This window comes from Erinaceus europaeus, chromosome 11 (genome assembly GCF_950295315.1).
Source record: "Erinaceus europaeus chromosome 11, mEriEur2.1, whole genome shotgun sequence".
NCBI lineage: Eukaryota > Metazoa > Chordata > Mammalia > Eulipotyphla > Erinaceidae > Erinaceus > Erinaceus europaeus.
Window position 1 is genome coordinate 90,120,177 of NC_080172.1, and position 18,762 is coordinate 90,138,938.

General features: G+C 39.2%; 1 protein-coding gene across 3 annotated transcripts in view; it reads right to left on the reverse strand.

Moving 5' to 3' along the window:
• Positions 1–4,759: 4,759 nt before the first annotated feature.
• Positions 4,760–18,762, reverse strand: part of SLC25A24 (solute carrier family 25 member 24) — a 53,357-nt gene continuing 39,354 nt past the window's right edge. For all 3 annotated transcript variants that reach the window (XM_007528280.3, XM_060202171.1, XM_007528281.3), the window contains 3 exons: positions 18,297–18,464; positions 11,448–11,598; positions 4,760–7,061 (listed from right to left, as the gene is read on the reverse strand). In XM_007528280.3, the coding sequence (XP_007528342.1) occupies positions 6,877–7,061; positions 11,448–11,598; positions 18,297–18,464 (504 nt within the window). In that variant the 3' untranslated portion in view covers positions 4,760–6,876. The remainder of the gene's footprint in view (positions 7,062–11,447; positions 11,599–18,296; positions 18,465–18,762) is intronic.

The window sequence follows — 18,762 nt, forward strand, 5'->3', positions numbered from 1 at the left end:
GTGCCAAGTCAAGTTACTAATCCAAGCTCACTTCTACCTACAGTGATTTCCAAAGCATCCTGTGTGCCTCCTCTAATACAGTGGTGTAAACATAAGTTGATCTATGTACCTCCATTATTCTGATTAAAATTATACCTGACATCTTCATGTGCAGGATGTGTTTTCCATATATTTAGATATATGCAATGATCTATCACACTTTACCCGAAATAATTGGCATGTTAAAATTAAGGGATTGGGAACTGGAGCCATGATCAAGCCATCTGTGTGGACAGCCCTCCCCCCTTTATTTTGAAACCTTACACACATATTACCTTAGTCATCAAAAAAAAAAAAAGGAATAGTTCTACATCCCACATTATGTTGTTTGATTCTTTCCCATAGAATAAGCAAATCCACCCTCTCTTCTACTTCCCATTTCCTCCCTAAGCCCTTGAAAGGCATAAATTCTCAATTATGTTGACTTTCCAACCTAGACACTGTTTTGCTCAACTGACCATGTAACTGCATTGTTACATATCAATAGTTTTCCCCAAACTTTATTTACAGATATATGTAGAATGCTGGGCTAATTGTTAAAGTAAACAACTCCCTTGTCAAGGGAGTAGAACCCACTGCCCTAATGGCACTGTCAAGCTGGTTCCTGAGACAAGGAACTAGGAGACAAGGGAGAGTTTGAGAATCTTTTAACAAGATAGCTTCGAGCATATTAACTTGTATTTCCTCTATACATTCCCTTTTACCTAATTTCAGACAAGGAGCCAGGACTTCAGCATATCCTTCCCTTGGTACTTTAAATTAAGATTTGCTTTGAAGGGAGAGAGAGTGAACAGACAGACAATGGGATCAAGCATTGAACCTGGGCCTTACACATACAAGCAAGCCCTACTCTCTATCCACTGAACTGTGTCCTTACTCACTCACTCACTCAGGGTTTATCACAATTGAAAGATACTTTGATCAAATGTTCTTCTATCTTGTCTAAACAAGCTACCTACAGAGAAGATGAAGATGTCAGGAGCGGGAGTACCAGGAACTCAGTGAGAAACTTTGATTCAAGAGTAAAGGGGGTGAACTTAGAAGCTGGGAAATTGATAAAGGTTGCATTAAGTTAAGAAGGCTTTGCATTAGCTTTTTCACCCCTTTGCAGTAAGGATGTCTAGTCTCTAGCTCAGATGTTCAAGGTCTTCTCAAGTACTCCCATTGCCCAGCCTAGCACAGTTGCTAGATCCAAAGAACCATGTGGGTTAGCAGAAAGGGCCTCTGCTACGAGACCCTGAGACCCAATTCCTATGTGTGTGAAGCTTCTCCCTAATGTAAGTGTTTTCCAGTGCCAGCAAGGTGTCCAAGAATACAACTTAATTCAGCTTAATTCCTTACTTGAAGAGGGCATCAGTCTCCACAGGTCAAGGACACTCCCTCACAGCCACACTTGAGTAGCCAGCCCAGGTTGTCCTCCAAGCTTCTGACCCACTGACCAAACTACCAGAGCTTCCCACAGACCCCCGTCAGCTTTGTGCTACAGCAGCTCACAGAACTCAGGAAACCCATACTTTTGAGATCACTGGTATCTTTTAAAGAAACACAGGCTATAACTCAGGGAGTGGTGTTTCAATGACCATTCCCCCTCCTAGCACCTCCACATGGTCAGCAGCCCAGAAGCTACTCTGAAGCCCCTCTTTCTGTTTTTTTATGAGGCTTCTTTGCATAAGCACGATTCATTTAATCATAGGCCATGGCAACAGAACTCAAATGTCACCACTCACCCCACCCTTCTCACCAGAAGCAAGGAACAGGGCTGGAAACCCCAACCCTCCTAAAAACATAGTAATTTCACCTGGAAGCCAACTCCCATTTTCCAAATTTCCAAGAGTTACCTTTACTAACATTGACCTATTCTAAATGAAAAGACACTCTCCTCACTCTCAACACTGAGGAAATTCTGAGGCTTTCAAGAGATGTGAGCCAGGAACAGATGCAAGACAACACATATAGAGAAATGTACCTTTGGTCATTTGAACAGCCACATATTTTTATTTATATGAGTATATTTCTGTCTTTTAGTAGTAATTGGTGGAATACAACAACTGTCCAGACAGGTCAGAGTCCCAGGCCATCAGCACAACAGTGGATGGAAATGTAGTTTCAAGATAGATTTAAACCAATCTAAAGATAAGAAAATTTTTATGGGGGACAGGTGTTAGCACAGCGGGTTAAGCACACATGGCACAAAGTGCAAGGACTGGCTAAGGATCCCAGTTCAAGCCCCCAGCTCCCCACCTGCAGAGGGTCTCTTCACAAGCAGTAAAGCAGGTCTGTAGGTGTCTTTCTCTCCCCCCTATCTTCCCCTCCTCTCTTCATTTCTGTCTGTCCTATCCAACAACAACGACATTAATAAAAACAATAATAATAACCACAGCAATGATAAAAAAAACAACAAGGGCAACAAAAAGGGAAAAAAATAGCCCCCAGGAGCTGTATATTTGTGGTGCAGGCACTGAGCCCCAGCAATAATCTTGGAGGCAAAAAAATAAATAAATATTTTTAATTATTAATAGTATGTCACAAGATTTAAGATTAATATGTATAGTTCCATACCACAGCCACCACCAAGGATCTGTGCCCCAACCCTCCCACCATCCGAAGATAACCACCATAGTTCTCTTAAGTTTTAGAAACAGTTTGTAGTTTGCTTACTAAGACAAGTATGCTTTAAATATCTTTTTAATAAATAATTAAAAAATTATTAGCTTTATTTATTAAATTGAGACAGCCAGACATCTAGAGGGTAGGGAGAAATAGGGAGAGAAACAGAGAGAGACCTGCAGCATTGCTTCCTAATGTAGGTGAAGACTAGGGGCTTGAACCCAGGTCTTAGCATATTATAACATGTTCACTCGACCAGGTACACCACTACCAGCCCTTAATAAAATATATTTTTAAAGAAATAGGAAATGTCAAGGTTTGTGCACATTCTAAGTGCACTGAGATTCCCAAGAGCCATTTGCTTCGGGATATGTGGTTATAGCACAGACCATAGGTTTTGGGATATAGGCTAACCTACTCTGAGCCTGTTTTATGCTGTAGAGTGGATATAAAGAAAGAAGTGTAAACTCTGGGGAGATTTGGTTAATTGGTGAATACCAACAGTCTGTGATAAGTTTCTGTTTAAATGAATACTTATTTTTAATTTTTTAATTTTATATATTATTAGGTAAAGACAGAGAATTGTGAGGGGAGGGGAGATAGAGTAGAAAAGAGACAGAGAGACACCTGTAGCCCTGCTTCACCACTCATGAAGCTTTCCCCCCTGCAGCTGGGGACCAGGGGTTTGAGCCTGGGTCCTTATGCATCATAATGTGAGAGCTTAATCAGGTGCGCCACCGCCTGGCCCCTATACTTTTCTTTTTTTAAAGTCTATAAATGCCTTGCACCTAAATGATTCCACTGCTCCCGGCAAACTATTTCCTTTTCCTTTCAGACAGAAACAGCAAGGGGAAAAGAACTAGATAGATAGACAGACAGACACCATTGCTCCACCATTCATGGAGCCTCCCTCTGTGCTGTACATGATGCTCTCTGTGATGCCAGGGACTTTGAGTATGAGTAAGTGTGCATCTACCACATGAACTATCTCCCAGCCCTGAAGGAGTACTTTAAAAATGCCTTTAACTCACTTCTTAGGAAGAATAAAATACAGATCACTTCCTTGGTAGTTTTTTGTCTGTTTTGTTTTGCTTTGGTTTGCCTGGACCTCAAGCACACACAGTTTCACCTCCCCAGGAGGCTTTCTCACTCAGAGGGAGACAGCGAGAAGAGACATAGCACCTCTGTTTTCACCTTCATTTATTTTGTGGATCCAGGGGCTCATGCATGTGCAAGTTTAATGCTTCCAGGCTGCTTTTTCATTCAGCCAGAGTAAGAGATACCGCAGCAACAGAACTGTGTCATGGCATTAGAGTCTGCGGTCAGGATGGATTTAAACCCGGGCCATGTCAAACCCATGCCTTATCAAATGAGCTAACCATTTAACTTTTTAAAATCGAATCTTGTGCTAAATTATAATCTGCATTATAAGAAGTTGTAAGTTACCTACCAGTAGTTTATTTAGCTTTTGTTTCCCACACTTAAAGATAAACTGTTTCTACCAAGAAATATCAAGAGTTCCGGTGATTTTCGAATCCTTAGCATTGTGAATTCCTAAAAGTATAACCCAGATAGTAAATGTGAAAGTTGGACCACACACCCCCAACATACACACACACACACACACACACACACACATCATCATCATCATCATCATCTTATGCCAAAATGTTTAACAGAGATAATATCTGCTGTGGATGTTCAGGAAAGGCAATAATATTGGAATGACTATGTGAGCCAGGCGTGTATTATTCATACTGCTGCCAATAATATAAACTATATGACAGTCCCTTTTTGTCTGTACAATTTTTAATTTTCATTATGTGGCATCAGGGAATAAACCTAGGGCCTCACACATACACACCACCACTGAGTGGTCTCTCAGCCCAACTTTTCACTCTTTTTCTCTCTTTCTTCTCCCTCTTTCTCTTACTCTTTTGAGGTAGAGGGAGGACAGAGGGAAACACAGAGAGGAGAGACAACAACAACACTCTTCTACCATTGGTGGTGCTTCCTCGTGCTGTTCAGACTGCAATTCAAAGCCTCACACACAGGAAGCCATGCTCTTTACTTCAGCCCCCCACTACTAAAAAAAAAAAAAGAAGAAACAAGCTATTTGAGAAACAAATACATATTTTAATATGAAAGGAGAGTAAGTACATGGTAATGTCAGAAAAAAGGCAAACTTCAGTTCCTGGCTCACTTCAAAGTACAAGATCTTATTTTCAGAAGATACACAGAAAATCACATTCATACTTTACAAATGTTAAAGAGCAAACAAATTCATAATGAACAATGTTTTTCAGTAGCTTGAAATTATAGCCATTCATTCCATCATTTTAAGAGTTTTTAAAAATGACTTAACATTGTCATTTATATACTCAAAAATACAAAAATATTGAGTCCCACCCATGTCTTTTATATTTATTAGAGACTATCAAGGCATTTATTAATTTTAACTAATATAATGAAAGCTATATTCTGGAAAAAATACAGAAACACAGTACAACAATTATCTTTGGTTCAGAAAATGTAAGAGGTAGGTTCAAATAAAGTAAATTCATATTATGTCCCTAGAAGGCTATTAAGATATTGGCAATTTATAACACAAATTGTCAGAAATCAAACTTTGGGTTTTGAAACTAAGTTAAAAAGCAGTGTGAATAAATTCAACTAATATTTTTCAAAGTTTTAAATGCATAAATTAAAAGGATAGTTGGTTACAAATACAGCTCAAGTGAAAGTACGCTATCAAAATTATAAATCAAGTTTTCTACATCATAGCCTGTTTCTAAAACTTAGAGCAAGAAACACTATGAATCTGTGTTTTTAGTTGAGCCTTTCATTTAAATATAAGTACCTAATGTCCTAATTAAATATATTACTACTAGCATGTACTGTTCACCTGGACTCAAATACTGTCCAAATAGAAAATTACAGGATTAAAGAAATTCCACATTGAGAGGGAAAGGAGAGAGTCTTTTACCCATAAGAAAAAACCATTTCATGTAACTAGGAAATTTCACATTTCTATCAACAGTCCCCAGAATCTTCTTGATTAAAAGGGAATTCAACTTAGAAGTAGAAAGCAGAAGGCAAAGAGAAGTGAAATGTTCTTCAAAGAAACTGAAAATGAAAAGGTTTAGTTTCCTGGTGCTTTTCAAAGCAATGACACAGAAACAGTAATATTTCACATAAGTGGCCTTGTCTTGATTATTTAACAGCAACGTATTGAAAACCCTTGTGCCATCTCAGGAACTAAACAACAGTATAATAAACAAGAAGTGCCCACTACAATATATATTATTTCACCACTTCCCACACAAAACTGATTATGAATGAATGCACTATGGCATTCAAAGGACTTGAAATTCTGCCACTTATGTTTATTCTGATTCAGTTTAAATATAAAAGCTTATTTGATTACTGTTAGGTTAATTTTTATGAAAAAAATTAAGATCTATAAAATTATTCAAGATATGGGAGTCGGGTGGTAGTGCAGCGGGTAAGCTCACGTGGCACGAAGCCCAAGGACCAGCTTAAGGATCCTGCTTCGAGCCCCCAGCTCCCCACCTGCAGGGGAGTCCCTTCACAGGTGGTGAAGCAGGTCTGCAGGTGTCTATCTTTCTCTCCCCCCTCTCTGTCTTCCCCTCCTCTCTCCATTTCTCTCTGTCCTAACAGCAAGAACATCAATAACAACAATAATAACTGCAACAACAATTTTAAAAAAGGGCAACAAAAGGGAAACTAAATTAAAAAAATAATAAAAACTTAAAAGAAATTCAAGATATATGAAACAAGTTCCAGGGTTTTCTGATCATTTTGTTTTTAATAAAAAGACATTTGAGTATAAATGAACTCACATAAACATGAACCAAATAAAATAAAGATTGATTACTTAGAATTCTTCCACACAAAACCAATCTAGAGCAAATACATTTTCCAAATTCAAGGTAGAGATTTGTAGAAAGGGCTAATAAAAAAAGATAATACAATTCCATAGCCTTTTCAAAATTTTATGAGCTTATCAAAATTATGCTTTTTAATATTCCTGTGTAAGCAAGATGTGAATACAAATGTTTGAAATCATCATTGTTTTTGCCTTTAGTGGGAAAAAAAGTATGGCTTCTTTTACTACACAGATCTACTACAATACTAGGAGAAAAATTCATGAAGAAATTCATTTTGTTGAATGTTTCAGTAATCGTGAAAAAGCAAAATGTCAGCATATCATTTCTGACTTACTCCTAAAGTTTGTTTCATATTTTCATAAACCACATAACTGATGCCTACAGCAGGAAGCACCTTCATGAAGTTTGGAGTGATGCCTCGGTAAAGTCCTATTAACCCTTCTTTGGAAAGTATTCGTCGAAAGAGGCCAACCATGCTCATCTGTGGGGCTCCTTCTATCATGGCTAGAAAAAATAAGGAAACCAGGCTCATTTAATATGCGAGAAGGCTTTGTCACTATCTCTATAAACAATTATGATTCAGTGATACTCTAGAATACAGTGAAAGGATAAAATGTATTCCAAGGAGCCCAAGAAAGTAACCCTTTGTATAATTCTCCTTGGACCTAATAGTGAATGTTCTGATTATAATAATGACAGTACTAAGTTATTTATTCAGTGACTGCATGATACTGGGTTAATCACTTTATCTGGCAATGCTGTAAGTTAAACAATATATATATATATATATTTGCCTCCAGGGTTATCGCTGGGGCTCAGTGCCTGCACTACGAATCCACTGCTCCTGGAGGCTATTTTTTTTCCTTTTGTTGCCCTTGTTGTTTATCATTGCTGTTGTTATTATTGTTGTCATTGCTGTTGTTGTTGCTGGATATGACAGAGAGAAATCAAGAGAGGACGAGAAGACAGAGAGGGGGAGAGAAAGACAGACACTTGTAGAACTGCTTCACCGCTGTGAAGCGACCCCCACTGCAGGTGGGGAGCCTGAGGCTCGAACAGGACGGGGATCCTTCCACCAATCCTTGTGCTTTGCACCATGTGCACTTACCCTGCTGCACTACCACCCGGCCCCCTATATATCTATTTTATAAATGGGCTACTGGAGGCCTAGACAGATTGGAGACTCTTGTTCTAATACATTTAGTTAGCTAGCAAGTGGCAGAGCTGATGTTCTGACTTTAAAGTGCAAACACCCAACACTGTGTCTCCCTTGCCTCCTCCCTATGAGATGCTAAAGAAAAGAACAGCTTGATCTTGAGGATTAAGAAGCTGATGGGGAAGGCCTAAGGAGTTTAGGGAAAATATAGAGTCCCTGGGCTTCAAAAAGGATCTCCATAGGCAAGGAGGTTGACATGTGTGGTTGACATGACAAAGACACAGACACAGACAACTGCACAAAAAAGTCACAGGATAGATGCCCCATGGGGTACTACGCTGCAATCAAAAAAGGTGACATCATGTCCTCTGGAACAAAATGGATGGAATTGGAGGTGGCTATGCTTAGCGAAATAAGTGAAAATGTGAAAAACCACTACTAGATAGTTTCACACAAATGTAGAATCTATAATTGAAAGATAGGAACTTGCAAAAAAAAAAAAAGTAAAAGTAAATTGCCTCTAAAACTGTGAGCACTATGGTGGTTATCATTGGGAGAGTGGGAGCCCTGAACTTTGGTGGTGGGTGCACTGTGAAACTATACCTTCGAATCTTCTAGTCTTGCACCCCATGATTAATCACAAAATTTTTTTTAAAATGGCTTTAGATTGCTCCACAATTTGTTTGGCTTTGTATGTTAACTCTCTTTTCAGTCACCAGGTTCCAGATGCCATCAGGATGCCTGCCAGGCTTCCCTGGACTGAAGACCCCACCAATGTGTCCTGGAGCTCAGCTTCCCCAGAGACACACCCTACTAGAGAAAGAGAGAGGCAGACTGGGAGTATGGACCGACCAGTCAACGCCCATGTTCAGCGGGGAAGCAATTACAGAAGCCAGACCTTCTACCTTCTACAACCCACAATGACCCTGGGTCTATGCTCCCAGAGGGATAGAGAATGGGAAAGCTATCAGGGGAGGGGGTGGGTTATGGGGATTGGGTGGTGGGAATTGTGTGGAGTTGTACCCCTCCTACCCTATGGTTTTGTTAATTAATCCTTTCTTAAATAAAAGAAAAAAAATGGCTTTAGAAAAGACATAGGCAGAGGGCCAGGCAGTGATGCACCTGGTTAAGCGCACACATTATAGCGCACAAGGACTCAGGTTCAAGCCCCTGGTCCTCACCTGCAGGGGGACAATGTCATGAGTGGTAAAGCAGGGCTGCAGGTGTCTTTCTCTCAATCTCCTACTCTCCTCTCAATTTCTCTCTTTCTCTATCCAGTAATAAATAAATAAAAATACAAAAAGAGAGAAAGAAAGAAAGAAAGAAAGAAAGAAAGAAAGAAAGGGAAAGGAAAGGAAAGGAAAGGAAAGGAAAGGAAAGGAAAGGAAAAGAAAAGAAAAGAAAAGAAAAGAAAAGAAAAGAAAAGAAAAGAAAAGAAAAGAAAAGACAAGACAAGACATAGGCAGGGCATACACGCACTAGAGGGATACCACAGCTTGCTGGTGGTGGCTACACAGAGATGGTACTGAGCAGCACGGTAGAGAAGGGGGAATGAAGACAAAGGAGAGTTAGATTGCTAGAAGCTTTGAACTCTCACTCAGAACTTTGGAATTTTCTCTGAAGTCACTAAGATTTATGGAGATGGACAGGAGAAACAGCATAACCTTAAGTGAAAGACTTTCATGCCTGAGGTTCCGAGGTCTCAGGGTAAATATCCAGCACCACCTTAAGACAGATAAATTGTGGTCTGGTCATTCTCTGCACGCTTTTCTCTGAATCTCTCCATCATTAAAATATTTTTTAAAAGAAAATAAATCTTTTTTTTTAAGAAAGTTCCTACAGGAGTAAAGTGATCAGGTTCCTTGACTTTATAAACAGTTGACTAGCCAGGTACATGTCTGAACTGGAGTTAGCAAGTGAGAGGGGAAGACTTATTAGGTGACAGATTAAATCAGATGTCCTAGGGTTGAAATCTAGCTCCACTATCTACCAAATATATAACCTCGTGGAAGTTTCTTAATTTCACTTTATGTTTATGATAAATCTGCAGAATGAGTATAATGTCAGTATCCCCTACCAGCACGGTTAAATGAGAGTGCATTTTTTTCTTTCCCTCTTTTGATCTTCCTTTCCCTTTCCTTCCCTCCTCCCTTCACTCTTTTTTTCCTTCCTTCCTTCCCCCCTCCCTCTTTCCTTTCTTCCTTCCTTGCCTGTCTCCTCCCTGTTTAGTGTCCATGTGCTTTTTAAAATTCTTGACCATGTTTAGATAAGAGCTTAATATGCGAGTTCAGTCCTCTATTGCCAAGTCATCTCCCTGGCCACCACGTTGCATGGTTCTTTCCAGCCTTCTTTCAGCAACTCAAATATGTCATAATTTCACTGCCTTATTGCCTTTGTATAAGCTTTTTGTCAGGCTTCAATACTCTTTTCCTGTTCTACCCTATCTGCTTTTTAAAAAAAAATTTTAATTTCCCTTTTGTTGCCCTTGTTTTATTGTTGTTGTTATTGATGTTGTTGTTGTAGGATAGGACAGAAAGAAATGGAGAGAGAAGGGGAAGACAGAGGGGGGAGAGAAAGACAGACACCTGCAGACCTGCTTCACCTCCTGTGAAGAGACTCCCTTGCCAGTGGGGAGCTGGGGGCTCGAACCGGGATCCTTACGCCGATCCTTGCGCTTTGTGCCACATATACGTAATCCACTGTGCTACCACCCGACTCCCCCCATCTGCTTTTGCCTAGCTAACTTCCACTTGTATTTCTATGCTCAGCATAAATGACAATGCTCTCCAGCTTCCTTGCTCTATGCAGTCATAAAAGAAAGGAGGTATAGGAGGTTACACACTTGCTGAATTATGTCTTCTCCATTCCACAAAAGCTGAGACCACATCTGACTTCTGCGTTACTCTTTCCTAGCCTCTCCCAACCTGACTAGCCAGGAAGAGAGTTCAGGAAGTTTTAATTAATAGCTAGCTATTTGGTTGGGGGGAGGGTGGTACTTAGAATACATCAGGAGTATTCTACTTATTTTTGAAGATTTGTCTATATTCTCATAGCACAAGCAAAAAAATATTTTGCTTTATATGAAGCACACATATACATATGTACAAGTGTAGTGTATCTGCAGTATTACAATTTCATGACAAGAGAGTGATTAGGAAAACAATTTATTAAAAATTTCCTTATGGAGGCAATAACGTAAAAACAAATGTTGAGAAATACTGTCAAAGATGACAACAAAGTCAACTCCTTTGCCATAACTTGGACAGAACTTGAAGGTATTGTGCTGAGTGAGATAAATCAGAAAGAGAAGGATTAATACCAGATGATCTCACTCATAGGTGAACTTAGGAAACTAGGACAGTAAGGGAAAACAGAAGGTGAAACTTGGATGAGTGTGATGGATTATACCAAAGCAAAGGACTCAGGGAAGGAAGAAAAAGGATGGGATGGAGGGGCTCTGGGGTCCTTGCACATGATGGTGGAATAGGACTCAGGTTGTGGTAGAAAATGTCTTGTATGCACCTATCAAGGAGAGATAAGAGCTTGTACCTACGTGTCAACAGTTGTATAATAAGCCATTAACAACACCCTCCCCCATAAAGTGGGAAGGAAAAAGAAAAAGCAGAAATACTATCTTCAAACTACACTCTGGCATTTCAATAGAACTTAAAGGTCAGAACATATGTTAGCAATGCAGTACTTCCATAAGGGTCATTATGGAATCAAAACCTTACCTTGAGTCTGCATGCGAGTTCTCACCAATGCCAAAGGGTAGCTAGCCAACTGCCCACAGGTGCTGGATAAGGCACCACATCCCAGCAACACTGTGACTCCGGGATTGACTGTGTCTTCGGCAAAATTATCTAGCCAGTGAGACTTTAGGAGCTGCCAGAGAAACAGAAGAGAAGGAAAATAATGAGCAACCACTTTCATTGAACAGGAACCTTGCTCTGGCTCTGCCACCCTGTCAAAGGCCACACGTTTCTGCAGGATTGTGTGGTGCAGTTCTTGGAGCAGCGGGCACTGCAGAAGGCAGAAGCTATGCAGAAAGGTGGGAAAGTAACTGGGAACTTGAAACACATAAGGTCTTTACTGGTTACTCTTTTTCTCCAAACTAAATGTGCACATCACTATACTACCCTTAATTGCATCTCATTTTGCACTCTGTACATACATGGATGGTTTCATTTAGTCCTTTCACAAAAGCCTGGAAACAAACAATACTCTTCTGATTTTAGAAAGGAGGGAAGTTAGTAGTGTTTTGTTTTTTCTTTAAATCCAGGTGCAAAATCGACTGTACTTGCTATGTTTTCCTTCTATTATCTTAAGTCTCATGCATTTCCATGAAGACAATAACTGGGAGAAATTGTACACTAGTCTACTTTTGAAAATATTTAAAGTATAAAAAAATATATGGAAATATTTGCTTTACTAGCTTACATTTTTAAAGAAAAATTTAAGTGCAAATTGGTCACTATAATTAGATAACAAGAATAGCTCTATAATGTCAATAGCAAAAATAATTAAGCATCTCATTTCATATCCAGTTAGTACTATGGCAATAAAAAAGCCATAAAGCTAAAGACATCCAAATCTAAATGACAAAAAAAAACATAGAAATGTTTCACTTGAAATTAATAAAACTACTTACAGTATTAAGAGTAGAACAGAGGGGAGAAACATAAGAAAATACTCTTAATGCTCAACAAATTGTTTGGCTTTGTATGTTAACTCTCTTTTCAATCACCAGGTTCCAGATGCCACCAGGATGCTGGCTAGGCTTCCCTGGATTGAAGACCCCACCAATGTGTCCTGGAGCTCAGCTTCCCCAGAGACACACCTTACTAGGGAAAGAGAGAGGCAGACTGGGAGTATGGACCGACCAGTCAACGCCCATGTTCAGCGGGGAAGCAATTACAGAAGCCAGACCCTCTACCTTCTGCAACCCTCAACGACCCTGGGTCCATGCTCCCAGAGGGCTAGAGAATGGGAAGGCTATCATGGGAGAGGGTGGGTTATGGGGATTGGGTGGTGGGAATTGTGTGGAGTTGTACCCCTCCTACCTTATGCTTTTGTTCACTAATCCTTTCTTAAATAAAAAATTAAAAAAAAAAAAAGAAAGAAAATACTCTTAAAACAATTAAAATCAAAATTTTCTTTTTACCATTATACAAATTTAATGCATTTCCAATCAAACTTCCAAAGGTATTTTCAGAAAATAAGATATTAAGGTTTAAATTAATCATAAAGGTCCTCAAATAACCAGTGCAATCTAGAAGAAACAAAAATGGATGCATTATCTTACCTAACTCCAAACTATATTACTAAACAAAGGTAGTTAAAACTGTATGGCATTGAAATAAAAGAAACATAAGGATCAATGAGACAGAATTGAAAGCCCAGGGCCAAATACCCTCATTCATTGATACTTAATTGATTATAAAAGATTCAAGACCATCAGTGGAGAAACAAAATATCACTTCAACAAATGATAGGTGCCACGCCCCACTCAAATCTAGAACAATGGGTCTGACAGGGTCAGCACCCCGGAAAACTCTCTTCAAAGAAGAAGAATTCTGGGAGTGGGTCTTGGCATCCTGAGCAGATCTAAATTGGAAACTCTGATTATTGTTTTCATTATGTACATGGTAATGATGCCGTGTAATCGGAGATGAACAGCCCCTGTTCCCAGATTAGATACAGATGAACAGGAAATGAGGTGGACAAAGTTATGGGTCATCAAATACATAAAGTTTTAGGAAAAATTCTTAATAATATTTACCTCCTCTTATGAAATATGTTAAAACTCTACATAAAATACTATCTGCTAAACCTGTTACTCAGAAATGCATCACCCCATAAAGTACGGCATTACTGTGTAAAACCGCAAGGCCATCTAATCAAGAAATGAGCTTTACTTTCTGTTTTAGATATTGTTTATGTAAGGCTGAAAGATATATAAGTTCTCACTGGCTGAATAAAAACTGAGTTCAGATTCACCCTCCAACAGAGTGTGGTGTATTCTGTTCTCCCCTGCGAGGCCTCCTGACCCACCAGGTGGTCACCTTCAGAGTTCCCTGATCCTTCCTGCTGCTCTTCCACCTGAGCGGTCCGTTGCAGATAGGGGTAAAGTTGGATATAGCACATGCAAAATAATGAAACTGGACTGCTAACACCATAATCAAAAATAAATCCAAAGTAGAGAACATACTTGAACACAAGGTTATAAGCTATAAAAATGCATAGACAATAATGAATATTTCATTACATCAGTATCAGATATGTCTCTTGAGTACTCAACCCCCAACTATAAGGAATATAAGAGTACACAATTATGAATAAGGATAAAAATAAGGAAACAATTATGACTACATTAAATGGAAAAGATTTTTTTACAACAAAAGACATAAGTATAACAAAAAGCTAGTCAATGAATAAAAAGATAACTGCATATTATACACTTAATAAGGAGTTAATAGCCAAGGTATAGAATGAATTAATACAATTTAACAACAATAACAAATAATGGCAAAAGATTTGAATAGATAATCCTCCAAAGAGGACACACAGATTGCCAACAGACATATAAAGAGAGAATTACCATAACAATCAGGAAGACATATATCAAAACTACATGCCATCCACACCTGTGAAAATGTTTTTCATTAAAAGGAACAAGTATTTATTGGCAAGGATATAGAGAAAAGAAACCTTTTGCACTGTTGGTAGGGCTATAAATTGGTTCAACCATTTTAGAAAACAGTGTAGCACTTCCTACACTCACTGTATAATTCAACAATAATACCACTTCTGGGCATCAATGCAAAGAATGCAAAAACATTAATGCAAAAAAAGTTATTCACTCCAATGTTTACTACAGTATCATTCAATAACTAAAATATGGAAATAAGTGAAATATTTGTTAATAATATAGAGAGGATTTATGCAGTCTTTATACAGTGGAACATTATTTAGCTATAAAAAGGTAAAAAATAATTATTTATTTTTATATTACAGAATTACATGTCAATAGGGGTTTGAATCCACACCATTCCCACCATGAGTTCTGAATTTTCAGTCTCCCCATTGCAATCTACTACAGTTCCCCTAAGGTTGTAGACTTGGGCCAACCATCTTCTCTACAACACTCTGTCCACATTTATATGGAATAAACTTAAGGAAGTTATGCAAATCAAAACAAGTCAGAAGAGAAAACACAAGTATTGAATGATTTTATCCACATGTGCATTATAATACTATGAATTTATGAACAGACAAAATGAAATAAAAAAAATAAATCAGTATACACTGAAAATAGAACCTGAGAGGAATCATGTGGAAGTAGATGTGGAAGGGATAGCTTTTATTTGTAGAAATGTTAATTGTTGGTATGCTTCTAAAACCCCTTCTGTTTCATTGGTTTAATCCCCCTGCTTAACATTGTATTCTATTTACATAAGCACTGTTAACTAAGCACTGCCCTGTCTGCAGGGCATTGGTTTAATCCCCACTGGTTCACGATGTCTTTTTGCACCGCCCCCTCTCCTAGTACACCCTGATTTGCACCAGTCTTTTTTTGCTCCACCCTCTCTATGTCACATCCTGTTTCCACCCTACTTGGCGAGTATATATAAGGACAGGATTGTGATTAGAGATAGCTTAGATCGTGCTGTGTTCCACATGAATAAAGAGATACTGTTTCCCAGCTCAGCCATGAGTCCCTGGTCATCTCTCTTCCGCCCGTGAAGCTAGCCTGGCAGTTAATAAAAACTTAAAGTTCAGGTGGTGGTGCACCAGGTTGAGCGCTCACATTATAGTACACAAGGCCCCAGGTTCAAGACCCTGGTCCCCACCTGCAGAGAGAAAGCTTCACAAGTGGTGAAGCACAGCTCCAGTTGTCTTTCTCTCTCTTCTTCTCTATCTTCTCTCCCCTCTCAATTTCTCTCTGTCTGTATATAATAATAAGTAAATAAGAAAATTTAAAATATATCTTAAAAGTTCTATGAGATATAAATAACATATAAGTGCTCTCTGTGTGTCCCACAATCTGTTTTCTTCTACCTCCCAGGACCTAGTATCATCCCATGCCTCTCAGGTCTCTAAAATTTGATTGTTTTTGAAATTTATTTTTGTCTTTCCCTCTTTACTTACTCTGTACTCTTTGATTTATAGCTATCCCCAAAGTGCTATCATCTTATGAAGGTAACTTTACATATCTTCCAGTCTGTATTCTTCATTCCCTTCATCAAGTTTCTTTAGTATATTGTTAAAACTTTTACAAGATGGGGGCCAGGAGGTAGTGCAGTGGGTTAAACGAATGTGGTGCAAAGCACAGGACTGGCTTAAGGATCCTGGTTCAAGCCCACGGCACCCCATGTGCAAAGGGGTTGCCTCACAAGTGGTGAAGCATGTCTGCAGGTGTCTTATCTTTCTCTCCCCCTTTCTGTCTTCCCCCCTCTTTCCATTTCTCTCTATCCTACCCAACAATGGGGGCAGTAACAACAATAATAGTAACCACAACAACAATAAACAAGAGCAACAAAAGGGAAAAAAAATGGCCTCCAGGAGCAGTAGATTCGTAGTGCAGGCACCAAGCCTCAGCAATAACCCCGGAGGCAAAACAAAACAAAACAAAAAAACTTTAAAAGATATTTTATTTTGGGAGTTGGGTTTGTTAAGCACATGTGGTGCCTAACACATGGACCAATGTAATGACATGGGTTCGAGCCCCCAGCTCCCCACCTGCAGGGGAGTTGCTTCACAAGCGGTGAAGCAGGTCTGCAGGTGTCTTTCTCTCCCCCTCTCTGTCTTCCCTTCCTCTCTACATTTCTCTCTGTCCTATCCAACAACGACAAGAATAACTACAATAAAACAACAAGGGCAACAAAAGGGAATAAATAAATATTTAAAATAAAAGATATTTTATTTCATTTATTTTGGATAAAGACAGAAATAGAGAAATGGGAGATTTAAAAAAAAAGGAAGTAAGAATGAGAGACTGTTGGTATGCTTCACATTGGTTTGGTCTCAACTCCCCCTGCCTCCGGGAGATTGTGGTTTAGTCCTTGCTAGTTTCGTGCTTCTCTCTTCTCCCCACCCCCTACCCTACGTACTTCCTGAGTTCCTGACGCTGCTGCTGGAAGAAAAAGATGGAGGAGCACATGGTGTGGTGATTAGGTGTTGGACTGTTTGCCCGCTCATGAATAAAGATTAAACTGCTTTCTCAGCTCAGCACGAGTTTCTGGTCATCTGTTACTCGCCCATGAAGCCAGCCCAGCGAAAACAACAAATGGCGCCCTGAACAGGGACAAGAATCTCGGCTCCACACACATGCAACAGACCGAAGAAGATCAGATAAGTAAAGCCACAATGGCCTTCTTTTCTGCTTGTGAAGAGGTTTCCAAAGGCCTCTGCCCTTTCTTCATGAGACTGTTTTTCTGTTTCTTAAACATTTCTTTCTGGGCCACACTGTGTTTTCTGCCCAACGCCTGCCCACAGGAGCGGGCTCCCCGCGTAGTGTGGGGCATTGGGCGTGGGATCCCTCCACACTGCTCGGCCGCTGGGAGCAGGGCAGCAGACATGGCGGGCAGGGCTGCAGCTTATCCTGGCCACCACCCCGGGGCACCTCAGCCCACACCTGTCAGGAGAAGCAATTACAGAAGCAAGACCTTCCACCTTCTGCATTCCACAATGACCCTGGGTCCATACTCCCAGAGAGCTAAAGAATAGGAAAGCTATCAGGAGAGGGGATGGGATACGGAATTCTGATCGTGGGAATTGTGTGGAGTTGTACCCTTCTTATCCTATGGTTTTGTCAATGTTTCCTTTTTATAAATAAAAAATAAAAAATTAAAATAAAATGAGTCAATGAAAAAAATTGTATTCTGAGTTATCCTATTAGTACAAAGGATAAATATCTTCAACTTATATCAACCTCTTGATATTAGTAATGTCAGATTTCTCCAAAGAAAATTTGTACTTTTGCTTATTAATCATTCCTTAAAAAATTCCTAGTTCTGGGAGTCCGACGGTGGCGCAGCGGGTTAAATGCACGTTGCGCAAAGCGCAAGGACCCACATAAGGATCCTGGTTCCAGCCACCAACTCCCCACCTATAGAGGAGTACCTTCACAGGCGGTGAAGCAGGTCTGCAGGTGTCTATCTTTCTCTCCCCCCTCTCTGTCTTCCCTTCCTCTCTCCATTTCTCTCTTATCCTGTCTAACAACGACGACATCAATAACAATAGTAACTACAACAGTAAAACAACAAGGGCAACAAAAGGGAATAAATAAATAAGTAAATAAATAATTTTTTTTAAATTCCAAGTTCTATTTTCTTAAGCTGAACCACTATACCTGAGTATGAATCCACTCTCTTCCTTATAAAGGAATAATTCATAGAGAAATTTAATACTAAAGTGACCACAGGTATATGGGATTCCACATTCAAATCACTTAAGAGAACAAGCTGAATAACACAAATATGAATTCATACATACTTATAAGATTCTTTATATAAAATCAAATTCTAATAACAAGAACTACTCAATTACATTTTCATATTCAAACAATTACTGTAACTTACCTCATACACAGCAAGATCTATACCAGCATAAGGTATGATGCCTAGTAAATTGGGAATATAACCTTTGTAAAAAGCTCCCACACCTTCATGTTTCAAAATCTTTTTGGCACAATCAAATAGTCCAGAGTATTGTCCAGTTTTGCCAACAGCCAGCCTTGTTTTCATAACCTGGTTATGACGTGTAACAAAATGGTATTATACAAATTAACTCTTTTATCATGACACTCAAAAGAAGTAATTTTACAGAGAACAAATACCTAGCACATCATGTCTCTCAAATAACAGTCTCTTTCACAGGCTAACTTACTGAGTAGTTAAAGTCAAGACGACACATTCATAGCAAAGAACATCTGAAAAAAGTAAAGTGGCAAAGATTATGTATAGATGTCTTGATAAAACTGACTGGTGATCAATAATATATAGGGTGGTGACAGAGAGACTATAAAGTACTATTCCAGTGTTCCTG